Source organism: Mandrillus leucophaeus, unplaced genomic scaffold, assembly GCF_000951045.1.
Source record: "Mandrillus leucophaeus isolate KB7577 unplaced genomic scaffold, Mleu.le_1.0 Scaffold33, whole genome shotgun sequence".
NCBI classification, from domain to species: Eukaryota; Metazoa; Chordata; class Mammalia; order Primates; family Cercopithecidae; genus Mandrillus; species Mandrillus leucophaeus.
In genome coordinates, this window is record NW_012103476.1 from 2,583,327 (window position 1) to 2,610,312 (window position 26,986).

The window sequence follows — 26,986 nt, forward strand, 5'->3', positions numbered from 1 at the left end:
ATTTCTGCTGTTGAGTCAATAGTGAATTTTTGGTTTTATCTCAGATATTATTATTTATTTATTTATTTATTTATTTATTTTTAAGATGGAGTCTTGCTCTGTCGCCCAGGCTGGAATGCAATGGCGTGATCTCCGCTCACTGCAACCTTCGCCTCCTGGGTTCAAGCGATTCTCCTCCCCCAACCTTCCAAGTAACTGGGATTACAGGTGCGTGCCACCATGCCCAGCTAATTTTTTTTTTTTTTTTGTAGTTTTAGTAGAGACGGGGTTTCACTATCTTGGCCAGGCTGGTCTCAAACTCCTGGCCTTGTGATCCACCTGCCTCAGCCTCCCAAAGAGCTGGGATTCAGGCGGGAGCCACTGTGACTGCCCCAGATACTTTTTTTTTTTTTAGTTCCAATATTTCAATTTGCTCTATTTTATTCTTTCTGTCTTTTTACTGAGAAGTCCTATAGTTTGATCCATTTCATTTTATCTATTTTAGAATATATACATTTTCTTCACCTCATAAATGATAAGCAGAGCTGCTCTAAAATAGTTGCTCTAAAATCTACTATCTGATAAATTCAACATCTAGGTCATTTTAGCATTTGCATATGTTCGTGGTATTTTTCCTTTACAATTCACCTCATTGTTCTGATTGTCAAAAAATATTGAATCGTGTCCTGGATATTGTAAATATTATGTTGTGCGTTCTCTGCATCTTTAGATAAACATCTGGGGATTTTATTTTTCAAGCAGTTAATCACCTCTAAGTTCTGTGTTCCATCCTGTCAGCAGTGACTCAAAACCTCTAGTGATTTCTCGAAGCTTTTGCTATGCTGGCTTGTGCATGCAGAACTAGGGCATAGACTGAAATTTCTGTGGGTTTATACTCAGAATTTTGACATACCCTTCTCTGTCTCCTACCTGAGATTACCCTCACACTCTCCAACATGATGGTATGCTTCTTTCCAAGATACCTCTGTCCTTCTGGACAAGTTTTAGTTACCATGATCACTTTGAACCTCCTCAACTAGGGCTTGTCCTCTGGGAAAAGTCTTGAGAGAAAAATAAAGAAAAAAAATGGAAACTAGTTTTCATTTCCCATCACAATCTTCCTGATTTTTTTTTCCTCTTAAGAACCCTTGGATAGTTGTTTTTTAAATTTATTTCATATTATTTTCAGAGTTCTAAATTCTTATTAGTAGTGAAGATATACTATCTTGGGTTTCAGCTGCCATTATATAATGAGAAATCTTTATATATTCTACTTCTAATATAACTTTAAAGCGTAAATATATTTGGTATGTGTAACCAATAACCTACATGTTTTAGTTTCAGTTTTCAGCAGTATTTTTATTATTTTTCTTTTATAAAATTTATTATTCAAATTGGTTAGAGTATTTTACATCATATATTCTCAGAAACATTATGTTTGTCATGTAAGATGTTTAAACTACAAAATTTTAAAAAATGTTTAAGTATCTTTTCTTTCTGTCAGTGTATCAGTCCTTTGGACAGTCAGTTTTGTTTAATATTTTCTTCATTAGCCTGGTGTTTGTTGACATGTTTACATATAGACAAAAACTTCATGAAAACTGTAATAAGTTTACTGGTAGATATATAAGTATTTTAAATTTTAATTTGAAAGATATTCTAACTTTAGCTGAATTTAGAGTTATATGTTTAAAGTCTTAAATAGTATCCTTTAACTCTAAAACGTTATTTCTACTCATACAGAATGAATATCACATAAAGCAAAAGAAAATCTTTAAGATCACTAAACAAATTCTCAAATTTTATCATAGATTCTATTTACATATTTTATTTTTTATTTCTATTGAAAGTTTTTTTTTCTTATGGATCTAACCTATGCTTGATGAATGCCATATTTAGAGTGTCTGGTTATTAACGTCTTCCATGTTTGTTATAAATTACTTGTGAGTCTCTAGCAGCCTAGTTTCCTTTTTGATTAATCTGAATTCTTATAGTATTTCTTTACATACATTCATGAAAATTTGTTATTTTTCACAAAGTTACTAATGAATTCCAGGAAAATACCAAATATATTGGAAATCTACCTCACTTTTCCAAACTTTTGCTACATTTAAGAATACATTTTTAACTTTAGCATGATACTGATTTGCTTGTATATTTGCCTAGTCTCTTCACTATTGTACAGATACAAGATTATTACCTTCTAAGTGACTTATAATTAATTAAAAGACCAAATCACGTAGTAAATAATGTTTAAAGTAGATGAATATGATGATAGAAAATTCACTTATGGTAAATTATATAAATATGCTAGTGAAAGATTGATGAATACTTAAGTAGAAAAAAAAAATTTTTTTTTTTTTTTTTTTTTTTTTTTTTTTTTTTTTGAGGCAGAGTCTCGCTCTGTCCCCCAGGCTGGAGTGCAGTGGCCGGATCTCAGCTCACTGCAAGCTCCGCCTCCCGGGTTCCCGCCATTCTCCTGCCTCAGCCTCCCAAGTCGCTGGGACTACAGTCACCCGCCACTGCGCCGGGCTAATTTTTTGTATTTTTAGTAGAGATGGGGTTTCACCGTGGTCTCAATCTCCTGACCTTGTGATCCGCCCGCCTCGGCCTCCCAAAGTGTTGGGATTACAGGCGTGAGCCACCGCGCCCGGCCGTAATATAATTCTTAATATTAATTTCATTAGTTGCTACAGTTGAGGTTTCATCTTTTGTAATAGAAATAGAGAAACTATCACAAAATATATGTCTACATTTAGTGGGATATTGGGTTAAATAACCATTTGGAATATGTTACCATGATTGTAATTTAAAATTTAGCCTATCCTCTCTTTTAGTTACACTTCTAGTAAACCTGTATGATTGTATTATGAAAGTTGAAACTTGTTTTTTGTTTTACAGTTATGCCACCACTATTTATTAAATCTTAATTCTCCTTATGTGAAGATTATGACACATTTTTAGTTGTATATTGCAATCAATTGCCCATGATATATGCGGAAGTTGTCTAATAAGTGTATTTTTTGGCAGTTGAAACCTGATTTGTCATTAAATATTTTATTTAGCAACAAATTCATAATAGTAATAAACCTCTTAGTACCTTATATGAAAGGCCGCAGAAAGCTATTGTTGTAAATAAATATTTTCCTATTAGTAAAGTTCAGAATAGTTTTGTTATGCATCATTGCCATCAAAGTTGTATGGAGACAAAAAATTACAAAGATATTACACAATGTTAAACACACACACACACACACACACACACACACACACACACCCCAGAACAATCTTATACTACCTGTACCAAGCAACTACAGGTTAATATTGCTAAGAGTGAGTAGGAAAGAGTCAAACAGTTTATAATTTGATAGAAGCAGCATTTACTGTAATAGCACTAAACTTAAGGTGTTAGAAGATTAAGCCTCTTTTTGCTCAAAACCTCTTTTGTGTTTCAGCTTAAGCAGATTTCTTGGCATTCTGCCAGTTCATTTTCAACATTTCAGAGGCATTACTTTACTAAGAAGCAGGAGTTGAACTAAAGTTCCAATTTCTAAAACAAAGGAGATAACAGGCATGTGATATACAGTTTAATGCAGTAAGCACCAGTTACATAGTATATTTGATTACAAGTAGAGTATCATTAAGTTTTGTGACTAGGTAATCATTACATAGTAACTATTAATTAGACTCAATTATTTTATGTATACATTTAATTTAACAGTTACATGCTAACAATGCATGCTAAGAAATATTAGAAAATTTCATTTACATTTTTTTTTCTATTTGAGCTTGCTGCACCTGCCTTTAATTCTCCTTAGACATAATGGTGACTTGTAAATGCATTTTCTCCTGTGGCATAAAAGAGGGACTTAGCAGTATCCGATACATTCTAGGTTATGGTTACATTAAGTAATCCCATAACACAGAATCATGTTACTTATTTACATGCTGTCCATATAATTAATAGATGTGTGCTTTATTGAGTAATACTTAACTCAAATTCTCTCAATATAACAGTGAATATACATTCTCTCAATATAACAGTGATTTTACTAGCATGATTGGTTAGATGTATAGGATGAGGTAAATAAGATGCGAACATGATTTAAACATTTAATGAAACTTATTTCAGTAAACACTTAGACATTAGAAAAATTCCTTGGTCGTAGCAGACATATATTTTATATCTGCGATTAAAATCTTGTCTTATGACCCTGACTTTTACACTCGCCCTAGCACATTTAAGCCAATGAAACTTTAAAGAAGATGGCTCATTTGCAGACATAAATTGGTTCTACTGCCTGCAACTATTTAGGTTTTATGTCCAGTATGGTAATTTCAAGGACAGCAACTGAGAAAAATGTAAAGCATATCTCTTCATCCAGAAGATAAAAAGAACAGAACATTAAAAAAAGAAAGGTGAAAAGTCTTTTATTGTTAAGCTGTACATTTTTAACCCAAACTTTATGTGAACCCCCTGGGAAAATGTGAAATACCACATTCTTCCTGCGCATCGATACTATCGTTTATCCTCATTTTATATCATTTTTGTCTCTCTGACAGGTTTTATTTGATTCAGATCAGATCTTGTTAAAATGTATTTCAGAGATAATGGTAATGAAAATTTTTAAGGAACTTTAGGAAATACTCAATCCTTGAGATGATAAGCCTTAGAAGTGAACAAACAGCAAACAAATCAATAAAAATAGATATTTTGTAACTGGATTTATCACTGCCTCCTGGCATCTGTTTAACTCTAACAGCCAGGAATACTGATGTCTGCTTGAACCTTGCCCTTGCTTTCTATCCTTTCTCTGGAATGAAGACTTGCCCTAGGAATCCCAGTTCTTGGCGGGACAATGAATATCTTAGTTCAAGCTGCTATAATAAATAGCATAGATAGGGTGGGTTGAACAACAAACACTTATTTCTGCAAATCTAGGGGCTGGAAGTTGGAGATTAGGATGCTAGCAGGGTTGGGTGATTGGTAAGGGCCCTCTTTTTGGTTATGTACTGGCATGTACATGGCATGGCCTTTACTTGGTGCACATACACACACACAGACACACACACACACACACACACACAAATCTGGTGTCCCTTTCTCTTTTTATAAGGGCACTAATCCCATCACAGGTGTTTCATCCTCATAACCTCACTTAAACCTAACTGCTTCCCAAAGGCCCTAACTCCAAAGACCATTCATTACTTTGAGGGTTAGGAATTTAACATAGGAATTTAGGGAGGACACAAGCATTCAGTCCATAGCAGTGAGCTTTCTGGGTTTACCAGAGAAGGCGCCTCACACATAGGAGAAGTACAGAATTTCCACAACGTGAGGGGACAGTAAGTCATCTGCCACAAGGTCTTAGTGTATCTTTCAGGATATTCAAGACAAAAAAAATCAGTGAAGTCGGTAAAGGCTCAGCATGATGTGATCTCAGCCTCACACTGTTCATGTGGATGTAATCCTAAAACATTGGTTAATTCATTTAAATTACCAAGTTTCAATTTCCTATTTTGTAAAGTGAAAGAGACTTATCTATGAATTAAGGCATACTGTGGTTAGGGTTGTAATTAAATATTTTCAACAATATGAATCAGCCATATAGTACACACCAAGCCCTTTTCTAGGATTTTAGTATATAGAATTGAATAAAGCAAACAAACATCCCTGCTTTCATGGACATTGGCAAGAGAAACCAATGATTTTAAAAAATAAAGTAGAAAAATGCATAATGTGGGAAACAATGAGAAAGTCTAAGGAAGAAAAAAGTAAAACAGTGCAATGAGACACATCAGTCAGCTTGCCATAATAATTATGCATAATAAACACCCCAAAACACAATGTCATACGATAATTATCACGTTGGAAACTGCTGATCAAAGCCAGGTTCGAATAAGGAACTCGGCTTCAAACAGCAATGCCTGACTCATTGGTATGGATCCAGTAACACATATAACCAAGCTGAGGAAGCAGTGAGTACAGAGAGGATATTATCATCTTATGGTGATGGCAGAAGCACAAGAAAATAAGCCCAACAACAAAGACATATTTAGAGTGTTTGTTCACATCACATCCAAAAATGTCATGTGGCTAAGCCAAACATCAGTTCATCAGGGTAATACACTAGCCTTCTATTCGGAGGTCTTTTGGAGTGGAATTTTGCTGAACAATGTAATCCATATCAGACGTATATGCCTGTGGGTGAAATTTTGGATAGATGAAGAAAATACGGTAAGAGAGGGACCAGCTGCAAATGTAGGAAAAGAACATACCAGGCAGAGGGAACAAGGGCAGATTATTCACGCAAGAGCAATTCTAGGAAATTCAAGAGGCAGCGCAGAGGCTAATGTTGCTGAAGCTGAATGAGCAAGGGTCACAGAGGAGGGGAAGATGAGGCCGTGAAGTTAACGAGATGCCAGATGTTATAGAGACATGCCGTCCAGTCCGACAGCCACTTGTTACATGTGGCTTTGGAGCACTAAAAGTGCTGCCAGTACATCTGAGCAACTGAAATGTTGGTTTTGTTTTACTTTAATTAACTCAAATTTAAAATATGATGCTCGATTTAGTTATTGGAAAACTTTTTAGTAATTTTGAAACAAATTGGGTATGTGAATCTGCGTATTCAGTTGTACATTATATAAAATCCAAAGGCAGAAGAGGCTTTCCCAGTACAAATCTAGTGGCTTATTTGAGATATGCTGTAAGTGTAAAATACACAATAGGTTTTGAAATCTTAGAACAAAAAAAAAAGGTATAAAATATCTCACTATATCTCACTAATGTTGTTACTTATTTTTAATTTATATGGATATGTATTAGTTGTATGTATTTAAGGGGTCCATGTTACATTCCAGTGCAAGCAAAAAATGTGTAATCATCAAATCTGGGTAACTGGGATATCCATCATTTCAAACATCTATCATTTCTTTGTGTTGAGAACTCTATGAGTCTGTTCTCACGCTGCTAGTAAAGACATACCCGAGACTGGGTAACTTATAAAGGAAAAAGATGTAATCGACTCACAGTTCCACATGACTGCAGGGAGGCCTCACAATCATGGCTGAAGGCAAATGAGGCGCGAAGTCATCTTACATGGTGGCAGGCAAGAGAGTGTGTGCACGGGAACTTCCCTTTAAAAAAGCATCAGATCTTATGAGATTTAGTCACTATCCACAAGAACAGCCCTGGAAAGACCCACTCTCATGATTCAGTCCCCTCCCACCAGTCCCCTTCTATGACACGCGGGAATTATGGGAGCTACAATTCAAGATGAGATTTGGGTAGGGACACAGCCAAACCATATCGGGAACATTCTAAGTCTTATAGCTATTTTGACATATACAATAAGTTATCATTAACTATAGTTGCCCTCTTGTGCTACTGAACCCTACATGTTATTCCTCCTATCTAACTATAATTTTGTACCAATTAACAAATCTCTCTTTATTTTTCCCTGCCCAGTATCCTTTCCAGCCTCTGGTAACCACCATTCTATTCTTCATCCATGAGATCAATTTTTTTCAGCTCCCACATATAAGTGAGAATATTGCCTTTTAGCTAAGCCTGACTTACTGCACTCAGTGTCCTCCGGTTTCATCTATATTGCTGCAAATGATAAGATTTCATTCTCTTTTATGACTGAATAGCATTCCATAGTGTACATATCTCACATTTTCTTTATCCATTCATGCATTGGTGAACACTTAGGTTGATTCTGTATTGTGGCTATTGTTATTATTATGAGGCGGAGTCTCGCTCTGTCGCCAGGCTATAGTGCAGTGGCACGATCTCGGCTCACTGCAACCTCTGCCTCCCTGGGTCAGGCAATTCTCTTGCCTCAGCCTCCCGAGTAGCTGGGACTACAGTCACGTGCCACCACACCCAGCTAATTTTTGTATTTTTATCAGAGACAGGATTTCACCGTATTGGCCAGTATGGTCTCAATCTCTTGACCTCGTGATCTGCCCGCCTCGGCCTCCCAAAGTGCTGGGATTACAGGCGTGAGCCACCGCACCACCTGGCTACTATTTTTTTATATTGACTACATGTTGAAATTATACCACTCTAAATATATTCATTATATTATTACAATTAATTTGACCTTTATTCTGTTTCTTTTTCAGTATGGCTCTGAGAAAATTTAACATTGCATAGGTGGCTCCCATTGCCATTGTCTATATTAGCAGCACTAATATAGAGCTTTATAATATTAAGGAGGACTTTAAAAAGGATGAGAGGCCCCTGGAGAGTTTTGATCAGAGGTGCAAGCAATCTTCTCAGATCATATTTTAAGAGAATGACGTTTGCTACAGAGCTGAGAATAGACTGAAAGGGGTACGAAGGCAGAAGCAAGGGAGAAACAGCAGTAGGGAGACCATTGCAATACATCCAGTGAATTTCATAGTATTATTCTAATTTGACATCACTTTAATATAAATTTATGTAACTATTGGTGAACATCCTTTTAAAAAGAACAAATAACATATTCAGCATATATTAATTAGAATGGATTACACTAAAGACAAGAATTGAGTTTATTATATATTTTTCTTTATTCAAATTATTTCAAGAATTTATAAAAACAACTCATTGACTGTATTTTTAAGAAATGCATGCAATTCTAGAAAGCAAGAGAAAAACATTAATCACAGGGAAATATTACATTCTAGGTATAATGTAAAATTGTGTGTTTTTTACGCTAAATGCATGGTCAAAAGAGTAATGTGCTTAGTTTTAAAATAGTGTTCACCTTTGTGAAAATATGCACATTTATATTTTTCTCTAAGTGGTTTCCAACTTGCTTGGATAATCATCACGTATTAATAAGAAAAACAAACTATTTCTGTAAGTTGTTTTATAATTATTCAAGAAGAAAATAGTATTTCTGTATCTTCAATTAAAAACCTTTGATTTTAGTTATTCAATTTAATAATAGTCAAGTGTGGTAGTGCATGCCTGTAATCACACCTCCTCAGGAGGCTTAGGCAGGAGGATCATTTGAACACAGAAGTTCAAGACCAGCCTGAGCAATACAGCGAGACCCCATCTCAAGTAATAATAGTAATAATAGAAATAATAATAAATAACATTTCTTGTACAACATTAGAAATAGACTGTTAGTATTTTTCAAACATGCAAATAATTGAACATACTTACAAATATTTCAGTAAGCCTAGGGGACCAGAATCTACTTATGTAGAATAGCTTAGAAAGCATCATAAAATAACATATAACTTAATGTGCTTAGAAGCAAATATGTGTCATAGATAGTATACAAATGAGCAATAAGAGAAAAAACCCTTTGAAAGGTAACATCATCACAGTATTTTGAAGTAGAACCTAAGGAGGAGATAATATTGAATCTGAATCTAATACAACATTAAAACAATAATGATCAGATAATTAATCTGAATCAAATGTGATATTAAAACATATATGACTAATTCAAATTAGTGTATTTATTCACATAGATCCGTTCATTTCAAGCTCACCAGCACTAAAACGTCTTCTCTCTGCTTTAGTATTGTGGACATGAAAAATTTCCTGCCCTTGGAATGAGGATGAAGTCTTGATCAGAGCAAATCTCCTCTTTAAATAATTATTGTTAGTACTCTTGGTATCTCAAAATTCGTCACATGCATCAGAATTTGAAACATTTCTGGTTACGTAAAAGTTATTTTATTATCATCTTCTTTGTTTAAATGATCTTTGATGTTTCTTGGGCCGCTAATAATTTTGCTGAGATTGTAAGAGCAATTATCAATGAGTTCAGTCTAATGCCAAAAAAAAAAAAAAAAAAAAGAATTCTAATTTTTTAAAAACTTTTAAATTCAGGGGTACAAGTACAGGTTTGTTACATAGGTAAACCTGAGTCAGAGGGGTTTTTTTTGTGTGTATACAGATTATTTCATCATCCAGGTATTAAGCCTAGTACCTATTAGTTATTTGTCCTGATCCTCTCCCCCGACACCCTCCACCCTTTGATAGTTCTCAGTGTGTTGTTCCCCTGTATGTGTCCATGTATTCTCATCATTTAACTCCAACTTATAAGTGAGAACATGCATTGGTTGTCTGTTCCTAAGTTAGTTTGCTAAGGATAATGTCCTCCAGCTCCATCTAGGTCCCTGCAGAGGACATGATATCATTCTTTTTTATGGCCACATAGTATTCCGGGGTGTATTTGTACCACATTTTCTTTATCCAGTCTATCATTGATGGACATTTAGGTTGAGTCCATGTCTTTACTATTGTGATAGTGCTGCAGTGAACATACAAATGCATGTGTCTTTATACTAGAATGATTTACATTCCTTTGGGTATATACCCAGTAATGGGATTGCTGAGTCAAATGCTGTTTCTGTCTTTAGGTTTTGAAGAATCCCCACACAGTCTTCCACAATGGCTGAACTAATATACACTACCATCAACAGTGTAACAGTGTTCCTTTTCCTCCACAACCTAGCCAGGGTCTATTGTTGTTGACTTTTTAATAATAGTGATTCTCACTGATGTGAGATGGGTATCTCATTGTGGTTTCGATTTGCATTTCCCTAGTGATCAGTGATGTTGAGCTTTTTATCAAATGATTGTTGGCCACATGTATGTCCTCTTTTGAGAAGTGTCTGTTCATGTTCTTTGCCCACTTTTTAATGGTTTTTTTTTCTTGTAAATTTGTTTAAGTTTCTTATAGATGCTAGATATTAGACCTTTGTCAGATGCATAGTTTGAAAAACTTTTCTTCCATTCTGTAGGTTGTCTGTTTATTCTGTTGATACTCTATTTTGCTGTGCAGAAGCTCTTTAGTTTCATTATATCCCATTTGTCAACTTTTGCTATTGTTGCGACTGATTTTGGCATCTTCATCATGAAATCTTTGCCGTGTTTATGTCCTGAATGGTATTATCTAGGTTGCCTTCCAGGGTTTTTATATTTTGAGATTTACATATAAGTCTTTCATCCATCTTGGGTTAATTTTTGTATACAGTATAAGGAAGGGGTCCACTTTCAGTCTTCTGCATATGGCTAGCCAGCTATCCCAGCACCATTTGTTGAATAGGGAATCCTTTTCCCATTGCTTGTTTTTGTGAAGTTTGTTGAAGATCGATAGTTACAGATGTGCGTTCTTATTTCTGGGTTCTCTATTCTGCTCCATTGGTTTGTATGTCTGCTCTTGTATCAGTACCATGCTGTTTTGGTTACTGTAGCCCTGTAGTTTTTCTGTGATTTTTTTCAGATAGCATAAAATTATTAATTTCTATGATGCAAATACTAGGGTATCATCAATGCTAAAACAGTTGTCCTGTACAATTTTTTCTTACCGGACCAAAATTTTTTGTTTTGGCACCTTATTTTAATTATTCTAAGAGATCTTTATTAACCTAATAAGTATTGGATATATAAAATTTAAAGATCATATCTTAATAAACCAAGATTTTAATTTTATTTAGGTATATGCAGGTTTGCTTTGAAATGCAAATTCTGATATAAACAGGCATTATTAGTATTTATAAAACAACTTGAATACTGATATATCTATATCACCAATAATTCTTCCTTTGATAACTCAGAAGTTTTTATGAAAGAGGTTCATTTAAGCTTTGTTTTCTAAATACATAGGTGAAATTATACTTAAAGATGATACACCTATTCACGAAAAATTCAATTACATAACGTAAAAAATAGAAGACAAATTAGCCATTAGAAGTACAGCTACAATATTTTTATTAGTATTTTATGTATGATTTGAGGGAGGAAAGATATTCTGGTGAGAAAAGGGGGAATAATATTAGAAATATGAATAATTCACCTTACTTATCAAATTTTTCTTATGGCCAATAAAGATTTTATCATGAATGAAACTCAGAGAGAAAGCCAGTGTGTGCTAAGAAGTCACATATAGGTATTCCTTAATAAAAATTACTCTTATGATTCAAGGATCATAAAATATACTGAGATTTATGCATAACTTGGCTGTTCAAAATTAGAACAAACACTGCATATCCAGTGTTACGGTTAACTGGCAGTAAGCACACATCTAATTTAGTATTCCACATAGCCATTAGAATTCCCATGGTACATGGACTGAATCCAGTTAATTGCCATAGCTTTTTCTACATATGACAGAACACAGAGAACTGAATCTATGAAATCATTAATTGAATTATCCTTTAAATCTGCCAAAGGATATATTAGTTTTTACTCCCTTGGTAGCTTCCCTCAGCATAAATCCAATGAGAAAATTTAAATGACTGAAAAAAAAAAAAAGTCAGAGTGTTACAGGTTGTTTTAAATGTAGAGTTAAACCTTAGTTAATGTATAGGGCCAGCTTCTCTACAAAATAATAATAAAGGTCTAAGCAAGACAATGTGTTACAATAGATATAACACTGGATTGAAGTCCAGGTTTCTGTGTCTTTAGAAATATCAAACAAATGTAGGTGTATTTCTCATCCTCTTTTAAATGGAGTGATGACATCTAGAATACATACTTATCCTGGTTTTCATTCATCGATTTTACTGTTATTGACTGAATAGGTACTTATATTTAGGTGCTGTAGAAGAACTGAGAGGCAAGTAACATTGTTCTTTCCCTCATTGAATTTGTAAATTAGGCTGACCGGGTGTGGTGGTTCATGCCTGTAATCCCGACACTTTGGGAGGCCGAGGCAGATGGATCACCTGAAGTCAGGAGTTCGAGACCAGCCTGGACAACATGGTGAAACCCCATCTCTATTAAGAATACCAAAAAATTAGCTAAGCCTGGTGGTGCATGCCTATAATCCCAGCTCTTGAGAGGCTGATGTAGGAGCATCACTTCAACCCGGGAAGAAGAGGTGGCAGTTAGACGAGATCATGCCACTGCACTCCTGGTCCATAAGTGGGGCCACAGAGCGAGACTTTGTCTTAAAGAAAAAAAAAAGAAAAAGAATTTATAAATAAGGGAGATAGAACATACATGGGTATATTAAAATGAAATATATCAAAAGTGGTTAGGTTTTGACCATACTGCCAAAAGCAGTCTACAAATTCAACTCAATTCTAATAAAAATAACACCATAATTCTTCACAGAATTAGAAAAAATAATTCTAAAATTCATATGGAACCATAAAAGAGCCCTCATAGCCAAAGCAATACTAAGCAGAAAGAACAAATCTGGAGGCAACACATTACCCAACTCTACTATACGGCTATAGCCAACAAAACAGCATGGATTAAATAGGCCCACAGTCCAATGGAACAAAATAGAGAACTCAGAAATAAAACCAAATACTTATAGCCAACTGATCTTTGACAAAGCAAACAAAAACATAAAGTGGGGAAAGGACACCCTATTCAACAAACGGTACTGGAATAATTGGCAAGTCACATGTAGAAAAATGAAACTGCATCCTCATCTCCCACTTTAAGCAAAAATCAACTCAAGATAGATCAAAGACTTAAATCTAAGACCTGAAATCATAAAAATCCTAGAAGATAATATGGGAAAATTCCTCTAGACATTGGCTTAGGCAAAGACTTCATGACCAAGAACCTAAAAGCAAATGCAATAAAAACAAAGATAAATAGATGCGACTTAATTAAGTTAAAAAGCTTCTGCACAGAAAAAAAAAAATCAGGTAGTAAACAGTCAACCCACCGAGTGGAAGAAAATCTTCACAAACTGTATGTCCGACAAAGGACTAATATCAAGAATCTACAAGGAACTCAAATCAGCAAGAAAAATAAATAATCCCATCAATATGTGGGCTAAGGACATGAATAGGCAATTCTCAAAGAAGATATACAAATGGGCAACAAATATATGTAAAATTCTCAACATTACTAACAATCAGGGAAATGCAAATCAAAACCACAATGTGATATAACCTCCCTCTTGAAAGAATAGTCATAATCAAAGAAATAAAAAGCAATAGTGTTGGCACATATATGGCGAAAATGGAACACTTTTAGACTGCTGGTGGGGACGTAAACTGGTACAACTGTCATGGGATCTTTAGGGTGTCACTTTGCCAGCTGGAAACTTCTGTGGCTGGTGATACCTCTGCTTGGGTTTTGCTTGCTTACACTGGGCTCATTCTGCCCACTCGGCAAAGCAGGCTGCACTCAGCTCATGCTACTGGCCTAGATCCCCTACCTGCCAAGGGCAAACCAGGTCAGGAGTGGTAACAGGTGTGTGGGTGGGCGACTGCAGGGTCCAGCCACTGGGTCCATCCAGGCACTCCAGCTGCTGTGGTGGGGCAGGCAGCTCCAGGCGCCACTCCATGCAAGGCTGAACCAGGTGTATCTCAAGGGGCTTCCACTGCAGGCACCATCATCTGGACCAGGGGAATGCAATGGTACCTGAAAGCTCAGAGACTCCAGAGAGTGTAGAGTCCCAAAGATGGTGTTACATCATGCCACAGCCTTGGCATGGGGATCCCCAAGGTCTGGGCTCCCAGAAGAACTACAGCTCTTCTGTCTTTCTCATTGCCTGCAATGTGGCAAGTGGGGGGCATGTTTCAGCCCTGTTTGTCTTATAGCTCTTTCAGTCCTGCCATTCCGCAGGTCCTGAGTTCTTGTCTCATGTCCAGGAAGAATGAGGTATACAGACAAATGGTGGGTGAGCAAGGAGGAAAGGAGCTTCACTGAGCTACAGAAAGGCTCTCAGGAGACCCTAAGTGGGTAGCTTTATCCACCTGCAGGTCATCCTGACATCTGTCCAACTCTGGCTGAGTCAGGTTTTTATGGGTTCAGAGGGAGGAAGTGTGTGCTGATTGATCCATGGTTGGCCATGGGTAGGCCTGGAAAAAGCACCATGAGTTATCACTCGGGGCCATGATTCCACGTGGAACTTGCAGTCCTACCCCCAGGCTTCAGGCTGTCCCTGGATTGAAGGTGGTGTTTCACAGGAGACCCTCAGCTTTCTGCCCAGGAGCCTGTCTGCCTCCTGCTGCCATCAACATGCTGTCCATGGCCCCAGGCTTTTCATGTCAAGGGGTGCCTGTAGGCCCCTGCTGAGCCACCCTCAGTCCTCCATCAGTCTCCCTCCTGTTCTCCTGGGTGCCCAATGTCTAGAGGGGGTCGAGGTAGCAGGGGGCTGGTGTGTCAGCACCTCCATGAGTGTGCACACACCTAGGTGGGATGGGACAGCACCTGGGCTGGGCCACAACTTTGCTCCAAAATCAGAGCAGGCACCAGGAGTGAGGAGTGGCCAGGGATGGGAGCATGCACTTCCCAGCCTGTGGGGGAAGGGAAGCTTCCTCACCTCCTGAGAACAGAGCATGACTGTGTGGCTGCACCTGCACAAGGGAGTACAGGGCTCCCACCCCACCTACTCAGGAGGAGGCAGGGCTTCTTTCTGTTCCTGGCCCCTGCCAGCTCTGTGGAGTGCACAGCCCCGGCCAGACCTCCCCAACTGCAGCTGGCATCTTCACAGTGGCTGCTCCAGATGGACTGTCGCTGCCATCACAACCACTATGGAAAACTGTGTGGAGATTCCATAAAGAACTAAAAGTAGATCTGCCATTTTATCCAACAATCCCACTACTGGGTATCTACCCAGAGAAAAGAAGTCGTTATATGAAATAAACACTTGCACATACATGTTTATAGCAGCACAATTAGCAACTGCGAAAGTATGGAACCAGCCCAAATGTCCATTAATCAGTAAGTGGATAAAGAAAATGTAGTGTGTGTGAATACTATTCAGCCATATGAAGGAACAAAATAATGGCATTTGTAGTAACCTGGTTGGATTTGGAGACCCTTATTCTAAGTGATGTAACTCAGGAATGGAACACCAAATATTGAATGTTCATACTCATAAGTGGGAACTACACTATGAGGATGCAAAGGCATAAGAATGATACAATGGACTTTGGGGACTGAGGGAAAAGGGTGAGAGTAGGGTCAGGAATAAAATACTAGACATTGGATACAGTAGATACTGCTCAGGTGATGGGTACACCAAAATCCCACAAATCAGCACTAAATAACTTATCCTTAGAACCAAACACCACCTATTCCCCCAAAACTTACTGAAATAAAAAATTTAAAAAGAAGAAAAAATGTGATTAGGCAGATTGAGACAGCTAGAACAAAGGGCTGAAAGCACAAGAGTTCAGGGTGATTAAGGTTTAAGAAAAAGAGTTAATCTAAATGTGTGCAAGGTCACAAATAGGCATAGACTAGTTTATGTGAAGCTTTGTAAAGAGTCATAAAAGTTTGGATTTAAGGAGTGTGAATAGGATCTTTAAAAGATTTTAGGCAGGATAGTTACCTTTGCTTAAAGTAGAAACTGGTAGGTGAGTAAGCCAGCAAGGGGCTTCTAAAACTGACCAGGTGGTGACTATGAACTGGACAAGAGAGCTCATACCAAATATTGAGAGACATGAATGGTATTTCTATATATTCTGCTTTAGTGGTGAGAAATCAATGACAAAGCTTTTAAAATTGACACTATATTATAACCAAATCTAAGTTCAGCTGCTCACCACTTGAAAGCCAAACACAAGAGACGAGCGTTGGCGGGAGGAAAAGCAGATTTATTCTGAGAGCCAGCAAACCAAGAAAATGGTGGACTAGCATCCTAAACTACCATATTAAGTCAGTACAAATTTCAGCCTCTTTTTTGTTAAGGGCAGGGAGGGGGAAGAGGACGGGATTAGGATCAAGAGGTGGCCAAGGGTTCAACCATTATGGAAAACAGTATGGCGATTCCTCAAGGATCTAGAACTAGAAGTACCATATGACACAGCCATCCCATTACTGGGTATATACCCAAAGGATTATAAATCATGCTGCTATAAAGACACATGCACATGTATGTTTATTGCGGCACTATTCACAATAGCAAAGACTTGGAATCAACCCAAATGTCCATCAGTGACAGACTGGATTAAGAAAATGTGGCACATATACACCATGGAATACTACGCAGCCATAAAAAAGGATGAGTTTGTGTCCTTTGTAGGGACATGGATGAAGCTGGAAACCATCATTCTCAGCAAACTATTGCAAGAACAGAAAACCAAACACCGCTTGTTCTCACTCATAGGTGGGAACTGAACAATGTGATCACTTGGACTCGGGAAGGGGAACATTATACACCGGGTCCTATCATGGAGGGGGGATTGCATTGGGAGTTATACCTGATGTAAATGACGAGTTGATGGGTGGGTGCTGATGAGTTGATGGGTGCAGCACGCCAACATGGCACAAGTATACATATGTAACAAACCTGCACGTTATGCACATGTACCCTAGAACTTAAAGTATAATAAAAAAAAAAAAAAAGAGGTGGCCAAGGGTTGCAGACATCTGAGTGTCAGTGAGGATCCAATGGGGTTGGAAACTTTTTGTCTTTGGTCAAGTCATGATGCTCCTATAAATATTTAATGAGAAATATGGTTAATTTTTACATACTTTTCCTTTAACCCCAGAATTAGTTTTGAAAATTATATGATTGCTGTCTTTGCATATTATGAGTGTTATAAAATTATTCTAACCTACATGTAAGAATGGATAAAGGCTCCTTAAACAAAAATGGAGTTAGTTATGACAGTTCTTTTGCTGTTTCACTGTAACACTATTACTTCTGAAAATAACTATTTCTATTATTTGTAGTTCTTAAAATATAATATTAAAAAGGGCATTTGAAAATTGTTTGCCACAGAGTATTATGACTGGAAAAGAGGAAGATATTTCACTCTAATATGTGAATGCTTTGAAGAGTATGTAAGACATAATCTACAACACAATCATAATACAGTTTTACATGGACAATGTCTATTCATATTATCAATATGATTTTTAAAAACTTATTTTTTATTATAAATTATTTCCCTAGTAATGCCTTTTCAATTTGATTTAGAAAGTGGATTGTATATCGTGAGTTTTATGGTGAGTTGCCTTGTTCTAATATTCATTACCTAGTGGAAATTCAGTTCAAAGACTTGTATATTTCAGTTCCCAGAGCCTGTGTTATGCTTCGTTATCAGCTTCACCCTGCTCAGACACAGGCAGAATTCAGTAATGCAGGCCAGCACTCATCAAGAACTAAGACTTTTCTTAGGTCACAGGTACCAACCACAAATGAACTAGGCTCAGAAAAAAGATTTCAGAGCCAGAGGAGGAATTACAAAAGAAAGTAGAAGGCTTGCATTAAGCAAGTAATCAAGTCAAGAAATCCCATACTGCAGGGGAATGCAGTGATCAGTACTGACTCCAAGTTCACCTCCAAGTCTCAGCAATAAGGAAAAAAAAAAAAAAAGAGTCAGGGAGGGGGCATTTATCAAAACAAGTATAACTTGGTACCAAGTCTAAAGACATGCTTAAAAGTTTCTTTGGTATCTCCTAGTATGGAAAAGATTGGGCTGAAAATAAGCTTATTCTGAATGAAGCATTGAGGAAGGTGACAGATTCAGATCCTGGCATATGTCACTGTTTCATGTGATGCTGGCAATGTAATGTCAGAAATTCATTCAAGGGCAGGGATTTAAGAATAAATGTTCTAGGTCAGACTTCTGTCTGTACAGCTGCCATTTAATTAAATCTAAATAATTTATCATTAGGGATTGTTTCATTGTGATAACAGCTAAAAGAGCATAGTTGCTTGTTTTTAATGCCTATAGACACATTACAAATTTTGTATGTTTGTATATTTTGAATGTTTGCAGTATTCCTTTTCTTACACTCTATATAGTAATGCACAATTTTTATTAATTATATACTTATTAAGAAGATTTTGGAGTCTTAAGATAATACATTTACCACCAAGGACCACTGCATTATTTACCCTCATGTAGTCTCTGTTTGAAAGATACTCAGTTATTAAAATATTTACCAAGTAACCTTTTTTTTTTTTTTCTGAGACAGTGTCTAACTTTGTCGCCCAGGCTGGAGTGCAGTGATGCAATCTTGGCTCATTGCAGCCTCCGTCTCCTGGGTTCAAGTGATTCTCTTGCCTCAGCCTCCCAAGTACCAGGGATTACAGGCACCTTATTGTACAAACATATGCATGTCAATGCCTGCATGTGTATGTAGTAAACTACACCAGAGGCTTCTATAAACATGAAATAATTATTATCCCAGGTAGCTTACATAATTCTTCAGAAAAGCAAATGCCACTTTTTATATGGTCTAGTGCTACCTTATGTATCATAAAAGTGATATGCATGTTTATTTTTAAAATTTGTCCCAGAGTCATTTTAAAGAACTCTTAGAGGTTAAGGAATTTGGAAAGAATTTATCTAGTTCAACTCCCAAATTCTTTAAAGAAGAGAAAAAAAGGCCAAACTGATAAGCAGAAACTCAAGGTCACATCTTTGCTACTTGGCAGAGTTGGCCCTCAATTTTGATGACAAGTTTAATGCTATTTCCAATACAAAATTTTGCTTATAAGCACCAGCCACAAATTTTATTTTGTTTTTATCCACTATTGTGTGTGTGTATGTATGTGTGTGCCATCTCCAGACCTTTTTAATTTAGTTGTACATATTTATGGGGTACAATGTGATGTTTTTATATATGTTCAACAGTGTGTACAATGTGATGTTTTCATATATGTCCAACAGTGTGGAATGATTAAATTCTTCACCTCACATACTCAGGACTTTTTGTGATGAGAACATTTGAAATGTACTGTGTTAGCCATTTTGAAACACGTGATATACTAACTGTTGTCATCTTATTGTATAATACATCTCAAAAACTTACTTCTGTTGTCTAACTGAATCTTTGAACCCCTTGGCCAACATCTTTCTATCCCTCTTAACCACCACAGCCTCTGGTAACCACCAATCTACTGCCTTTTTCTATGAATTTGACTGTTTTCGATTCCATATGTATAAATTAGATTATGCAGTATTTGTGTTTCTGTGCCTGGTTTAATTGTTGCTTAATTTATGACATCTGTGGTTTAGTAAAAATGGGAAATATGGATACTTTAGGGAAAAAATGTTGTTTAGTTGTATTGTGGCCATTCCAACTTAGATTTCATACCTGAGTCTTCAAAATAATTTATACAAAAAAGTGACTATGACTTAAACAAAATGAAAAGTGAGGAAAGAAACATTTATTTTGTTAGATTTTATCCTAAACTCTCACTTTATAAGGTAGTTTGTTCTAGAAATAGTTTCTACACAAGTAGTCATTAACATAATCAATAGATATTTTTTGTCAGATTAGTAAGAGCAGATTTAACTCTGGTTGTCTTACATTTTAATAATTGGTAATTTATGAGTGTTTGTATGTTAATCTTGTTAAACTTATGTGATAAAAGTATTCAAATGACATATATTTTTGTGAGTTCTGATGCCCTATGTTAAATACATGAAATTAGGCCAGGCACAGTGGCTTACGCCTGTAATCCCAGCACGTTGGGAGGCCGAGGTGGGCAGATCACAAGTTCAGGAGATCGAGACCATCCTGGCTGACAGAATGAAACCCCATCTCTACTAAAAATACAAAAAATTAACCAGGCATGGTGGCGGGGACCTGTAGTCCCAGCTACTCAGGAGGCTGAGGCAGGAGAATGGCGTGAACCTGGGAGGCAGAGCTTGCAGTGAGCTGAGATTGCACCACTGCACTCCAGCCTGGGTGACAGAGGGAGACTCCGTCTCAAAAAACAAACAAACAAACAAACAAAAAAACAAACAAACATGAAATTAGAATTATGTGGCTTCTTTTTATAGTCAAGCAAAGATTACTAATGCTTATACTACTTAAATGATTATTTAACTTAAAGAAAATGCCTATAATTATTTTATTATATTGTATTACAGATGCCCCCAAGTTCATATCAAACCAAACAATTTATTACTCTTGGGAAGGAAATCCTATCAATATAAGTTGTGATGTGAAATCAAATCCACCAGCATCAATTCACTGGAGAAGAGAGAAATTAGTCTTACCTGCTAAAAACACGACCAATTTAAAGACATATAGTACAGGAAGGAAGATGATATTAGAGGTAAGTCCACGTGTATACTCAAAAAATTGTATTATTTTAGCAACTATCTATTATTTCAGAATATATTTAAATATCTTCATATACCTGTATACAATGAGAGAGAGAGAAATCATAGTGAATATATTTTATAGTTATTTACTTAAAGGTCCATTGGATCATGGCTCACTAATGATGAGTGTATGAAAGTCTGTTCACTTATATAGAAGTGTGGCTATATAGCAAAGACCACTATTTTTATGAATGCACTTTTAGGAATGAAAACAATTACATGGCAGGGCGCCATAGCTCACACCTGTAATCCCAGCACTTTGGGAGGCCTGAGGCAGGTGGATCACAAGGTCAGGTGATCCTGGCCAACATGGTGAAACCCCATCTCTACTAAAAATACAAAAATTAGCTGGGTGTGGTGGTGTGCGCCTGTAGTCCCAGCTTCTCGGGAGGCTGAGGCAGGAGAATCGCTTGAATCTGGGAGGTGGAGGTTATAGTGAGCTGAGATTGTGCCACTGCACTCCAGCCTGGCCACTCCAGCCTGGTAACTGAGCAAGACTCTGTCTCAAAAAAAAAAAAAAAAAAGAAGAAAGAAAAAATATATATATGTGTATATATATGGAAAATCTAGAAAGAAAAAATTGGTAATTTAATAGTTATTGAGTGCTACAAATTTGTCTTCAATGTTGATACTTTCATTGATTCTATTATGTGTTATAGCTTTTTTTCTTTTCAGTCTGGCAGGTGTAAATGCTATCCTTTGGATAGATTTTTACAATTCTAGTGTAAATTCCAAAATAAATGAAATTTACTTGTTCATTATCTTTTGTTTTATTACTAAAAATAAGATTTTGTATAATTATTTTTATATTGCAAAGTAATTGGCCTTTAAATACTGTTTGAATAAAATGCTTCTTATTTATTAATTGGAGTGCGTGTATGTGTGTATCAACTTCCAAAACATATTAAAAATCTATGAAAATGATCATCACCCTTTCCAAATTATGATGTGGTTTGGAAAATTGGGAATCTTTTCCACACAGTCTTATTTGCTGAAAGGTTGCTACATTTTATTCACTAATTCAGTTTACATAAACTAAGTGAAATGCACGTTTTAGAATACCATCTAATATCCGTATCCGTACTGCATTAACTTAAAGTATCCTCATTGAGGCTGTTTAGACTTAAAAAGAATTGTTTGATAGGAGGATTTAGACATCACATCTGCAAATATTTGCATGGCTGAGTGGTTAGTAATTAAATCACTTTGTCTAAATCAATTTCAATATAAAGAAGTTTCTTTGAAATTGTTTTAGAAGAACTAGCTATTTGTGGCTTGACAGGGATGTCAATTTCATAAAAACATCTGGGCAGTTTTAAACTAAATGTTATGTGTTTTACCTTAGTGAAAAGCTCAGGTTAGATTTAACTTGTTTTGTGTAGGGTGTAGTCTCCTTGAATACCTTAATAAATTACCATGGACAGGATGGTTAAAATCACAGAAATTTACAGTTCTGGAGGGTGGAGGTTCAATATCATGGTGCCTGCAGGGTTGCTTTCTGTAGAGGACCCTTCCCTGAACTTGTACTTGGCCACCTTCTGGCTGTGTCCTCACATGCCCTTTCCTCTGTGCGCACACAGAGTTCTGGTGTCTTCCTCTTGTTTTACAAGGATACCAGTCCTGTTGGAGTAGGTCCCACTCTTATTATCTCATTTAACCTTAATTACCTTCTTAAAGATCCTATCTCCAAATTCATTCACACTGGAAGTTAGGGTTTCAGTATATGAATGGGCAGAGTGAGGAGGCGGGCAGTTCAGTCCATAACAAGTGGATTGAAGTTCATGAGTAAATGACAGACTAATGTGTAATTTCTGCTTTGCTTCATCTTGACATTTTTTAGTTCCTCAGCCAACTCATAATTCTCTATATTTAATGTGAAGGAACATTTTATACATACAACATAGTATATAGCTTATGCTATTTAAGCTTCTGCCTGAAGACATCCCTCCGCACTCCAAAATAAAATTAAAAAACAAAAACACAATTTTTGTTTACTTGACACACAGCCAGGTGATCTGTTGGCTAAACCACTGACTTTAAACAGACATGTTTATGTGTATACTCTCACAAATTAAATTTAAATTCTGAATGAAAAATATACATGTGTGACTAACACAACTTGAAAACATAGCATAACAAAAAATAACATAAAAGAGAAAGCAACAATGAGCATTACTAATATTTAATTATTAGTATATACAGTTGCTTGAGACAGTTACTTTTGTTTAATAATGATTGTAAAAGTCATATATGTGCTAATTCTTAAGAATATAAAATGAAATATAGAAAAAAGTTTACACTTAACAAATTGTCAGTAATAAATTTATGGAATTGAGTTTAAGTTTTTTTCTTTAAGTATATATATTCAAACTTAAAATTATGCATTTTAAAATTAACCAAATATTCAATACATTATTTAAGTTACTGCCAATAAATGCATCTGTAAAGGTCAAGATCATCAAAACTTTATTTTTTTAACTGACCACATCCTGAGGAAATAACACAACTTTTCAATATATGGGCAAGCATTGAAAGAAGGAATGGGTTTCTAATAGGCTTGTCGGAATAATATTGTACTTTGCATTGTCTGTATCTTTCTTTCATATCCTAAATAGGGATGCTGACTGTTGCGTCCATGACTTTCTTATCATGGAATACATAGAAGAAATAAATATTTTTAGGTTTAAGAAAAAGTCTAGCAAGCTTCTTTATTAATATTATACACTTAGCTTATATTTAGATATTCAAAATTATATTTGTTACTTCACTATACTCTGTCCAAACCTAATATCATGAATCAGTATTTTTAGCTGGATACAGATATACCTTGGAGATATTGCAGGTTTAGTTCCAAGAGCACCTCAATAAAGTAAATATCACTATAAAGCCAGTCACACAGGTTTTCGGTTTTTCAATGCATATAAAAGTTATGTTGGCACTGTAGTCTATTAAGTGTGCAAAAGCATGATGTATTAAAAGGTCTATGTAACATAACTGAAAAATACTTAGTTACTAAAAATTGCTGGGAATAATTTGAGCTTTAAGCAAGCTGTAATTTTCTTCATTGGTGAAGAGTCTTGTTGCGAGGTTGATGACTGCTTACTGGTCAGAATGTTGATTGCTGAAGGTGGAATTTGCTGTGGCAATTTACTAAAATAAGGCAACAGTGAAGCACTTTGTTAATTAACACTTCCTTTCATGAAAGATCTCTGTGTAGCAGGTGATGCTATAAGGCTAATAACATATAATACTGTTTGTTAGCATTTACCTAGAGCAGGACATCTTTCGAAAATGAAGTCAATCCTCTCAAACCCTGCCACTGCTTTATCAACTAAGCTTATGTAATATTCTAAGTCTTGGGTGATCATTTCAACATTTTTCAAGCATCTTCAGAAGGCGTAAATTCTACCACCAGAAACCACTTTATTTGCTCTTCCATAAAGAGCAATTTCCCATCTGTTAGAGTTTTATCATCAGATTGCAGCAATTCATTCACTTCTTCAGGCTCCATTTCTAATCCTAGCTCTCTATTTCCACCACATCTGCAGTTACTTCCTTTGCTGAAGTCTTGAACCCTTCAAAGTCATCCATGAGGGCTGGAATCAACTTCTTCCAGACTCTTATTAATGTTGACATTTTCACTTTCTCCCATGAGTCACAAGTAATTCTTAATGGCGTCAGCATGGTGAGTCCTTTTCAGAAGATTTTCAATTGACTTTTACTTTTCCCAGATCCCTGAGAGGAATCACTGTTTTATGGCAGCTGTAGCCTTAAATCTTGTATTTCTGTATTTTATTATTATTATCTTTTTTTTTCTTTTTTGTGAGACAGAGTCTCGCTGTGTCGCCCAGGCTGGAGTGCAGCGGCGCGATCTCGGCTCACTGCAAGCTCCGCTTCCCGAGTTCCCGCCATTCTCCTGCCTCAGCCTCCCGAGTAGCTGGGACTACAGGCGCCGCCACCTCGCCCGGCTAATTTTATGTATTTTTAGTAGAGATGGGGTTTCACCGTGTTAACCAGGATGGTTTCGATCTCCTGACCCCATAATCCACCCACCTCAGCCTCCCACAGTGCTGGAATTACAGGTGTGAGCCACCGCACTGGCCACACATTGTATTTCTTAAGTACTAGGACTTGAAAGTTGAACTTACTCCTTGGTCCACAGGCTTCAGAATGGATGTTGGGTTAGCCAGCAGGAAAACAACATTAATATCTTCGTATATGTTTATCAGAGCTCTTGAGTGACTAGGTCCATTTTCAATGCGCACCACTAGTTGGAAGGGAATCTTTTTTTTTTTTTTTCTAAGCACTGTATCTCAACAGTGGGCTTAAAATAGTCAATAAACCATGCTGTAAACAGATGTCCTGTCAACCAGGCTTAGTTTTCCCATGGGTAGAACACAGGCAGCGTCGATTTAGCGTAATTCTTAAAGACCCTAGGATTGTTATAATGATAAATGAACAATCGCTTGAACTTAAGTCACTAGCTGTGTTAGCCCCTAACAAGAGATTCAACAGGTCCTTTGAAGTTTGAAGCCTGCCCTTTACATCTCATCTCTAGCTATAAAAGTCCAGATGGCATCTTCTTGCAATGGAAAACTGTTTCATCTATTTTAAATTCTATTTTTTAGTATAGTCACTTCCGTCAATGATCTTAGCTCGATCTTCTGGATAATGTGCTACAGCTTCTACATCAGCATTTACTGTTCCACCTTGTATTTTTAATGTTATAAAGATGGCTTCTTTCCTTAAGTCTCATGAACTAACCGCTGCCAGCTTCAAACTCTTCTTCTGCAGCTTCCTCACCTCTGTCAGCCTTCATTGAATTGAGGTGTGTTAGGTCTTTGCTCTGGCTTAGGCTTTGGCTTAAGGAAGTATTGTGGTTGGCTTTGTCTTCTACCCAGACCAATAAAATATTTCTCCATAACATGAGTAAAGCTGTTTAGCTTTCTTATCATTTGTGTGTCCACTAGTGTAGTACTTTTGACTTTTTTCAGGAACTATCTCTTCACATTTACCACTTGACTGTTTGTTGCAATAGGCTTCTGTTTTAGCCTATCTTGGTTTTGCCATGCCTTCCTCACTAAGCTTAATCACTAAGCTTCCTCACTTAAGCTTTTGATTTAATGTGGGAGATTGTGACTCTTCCTTTAACCTGAACACTTAGAGGCCATTGTAGGATTATGATTTGGCCTAATTTTAATATTATGGTGTCTCACAGAATAAGGAAGCTAAAGAGGAGGGAGAGAGAGATGGAAGTATGGCCAGTCAGTGGAACAGTCAGAATACACATTTATCAATTAAGTTCACTGTCTTAGGGGCATAGTTTGTGGTTCCCCAAAACAGTTACACTAGCACCATCGAAGATTACTGATCACAGATCACCATAGCAAATTTAATAATAATGCAAAGTTTAAAATATTGAGAGAATTACCAAAAAGTCAGAGAGACAGGACATGGGTAACTGTTGCTGAAAAAATGGTGCTGCCAGCTAGAATGGCGATCATTAAAAAGTCAGAAACAGCAGGTGCTGGAGAGGATGTGGAGAAATAGGAACACTTTTACGCTGTTGGTGGGACTGTAAACTAGTTCAACCATTGTGGAAGACAGTGTAGCAATTCCTCAAGGACCTAGTACTAGAAATACCATTTGACCCAGCCATCCCATTACTGGGTATATACTCAAAGGATTATAAATCATGCTGCTATAAAGTCACATGCACACGTATTTTTATTGTGGCACTATTCACAATGGTAAAGACTTGGAACCAACCCCAATGTCCATCAATGACAGACTGGATTAAGAAAATGTGACACATATACACCATGGAATACTATGCAGCCATAAAAAGGATGAGCTCCTGTCCTTTGTAGGGACATGGATGCAGCTGGAAATGATCATATACCAAAACAAATACCGCATGTTTTTATATACAGAAATATACAGAATATACAGAAAACCAAATACCGCATGTTCTCACTCCTAGGTGGGAATTGAACAA

At 36.5% G+C, this 26,986-nt stretch overlaps 1 protein-coding gene across 1 annotated transcript in view; it reads left to right on the plus strand.

Moving 5' to 3' along the window:
• The window catches only part of NCAM2 (neural cell adhesion molecule 2), a 422,844-nt gene that overhangs the window by 268,440 nt on the left and 127,418 nt on the right, over positions 1 to 26,986 (plus strand). The window contains exon 11 of the mRNA XM_011988436.1: positions 20,752 to 20,939. Coding sequence (XP_011843826.1) covers positions 20,752 to 20,939 — 188 coding nt within the window. The remainder of the gene's footprint in view (positions 1 to 20,751; positions 20,940 to 26,986) is intronic.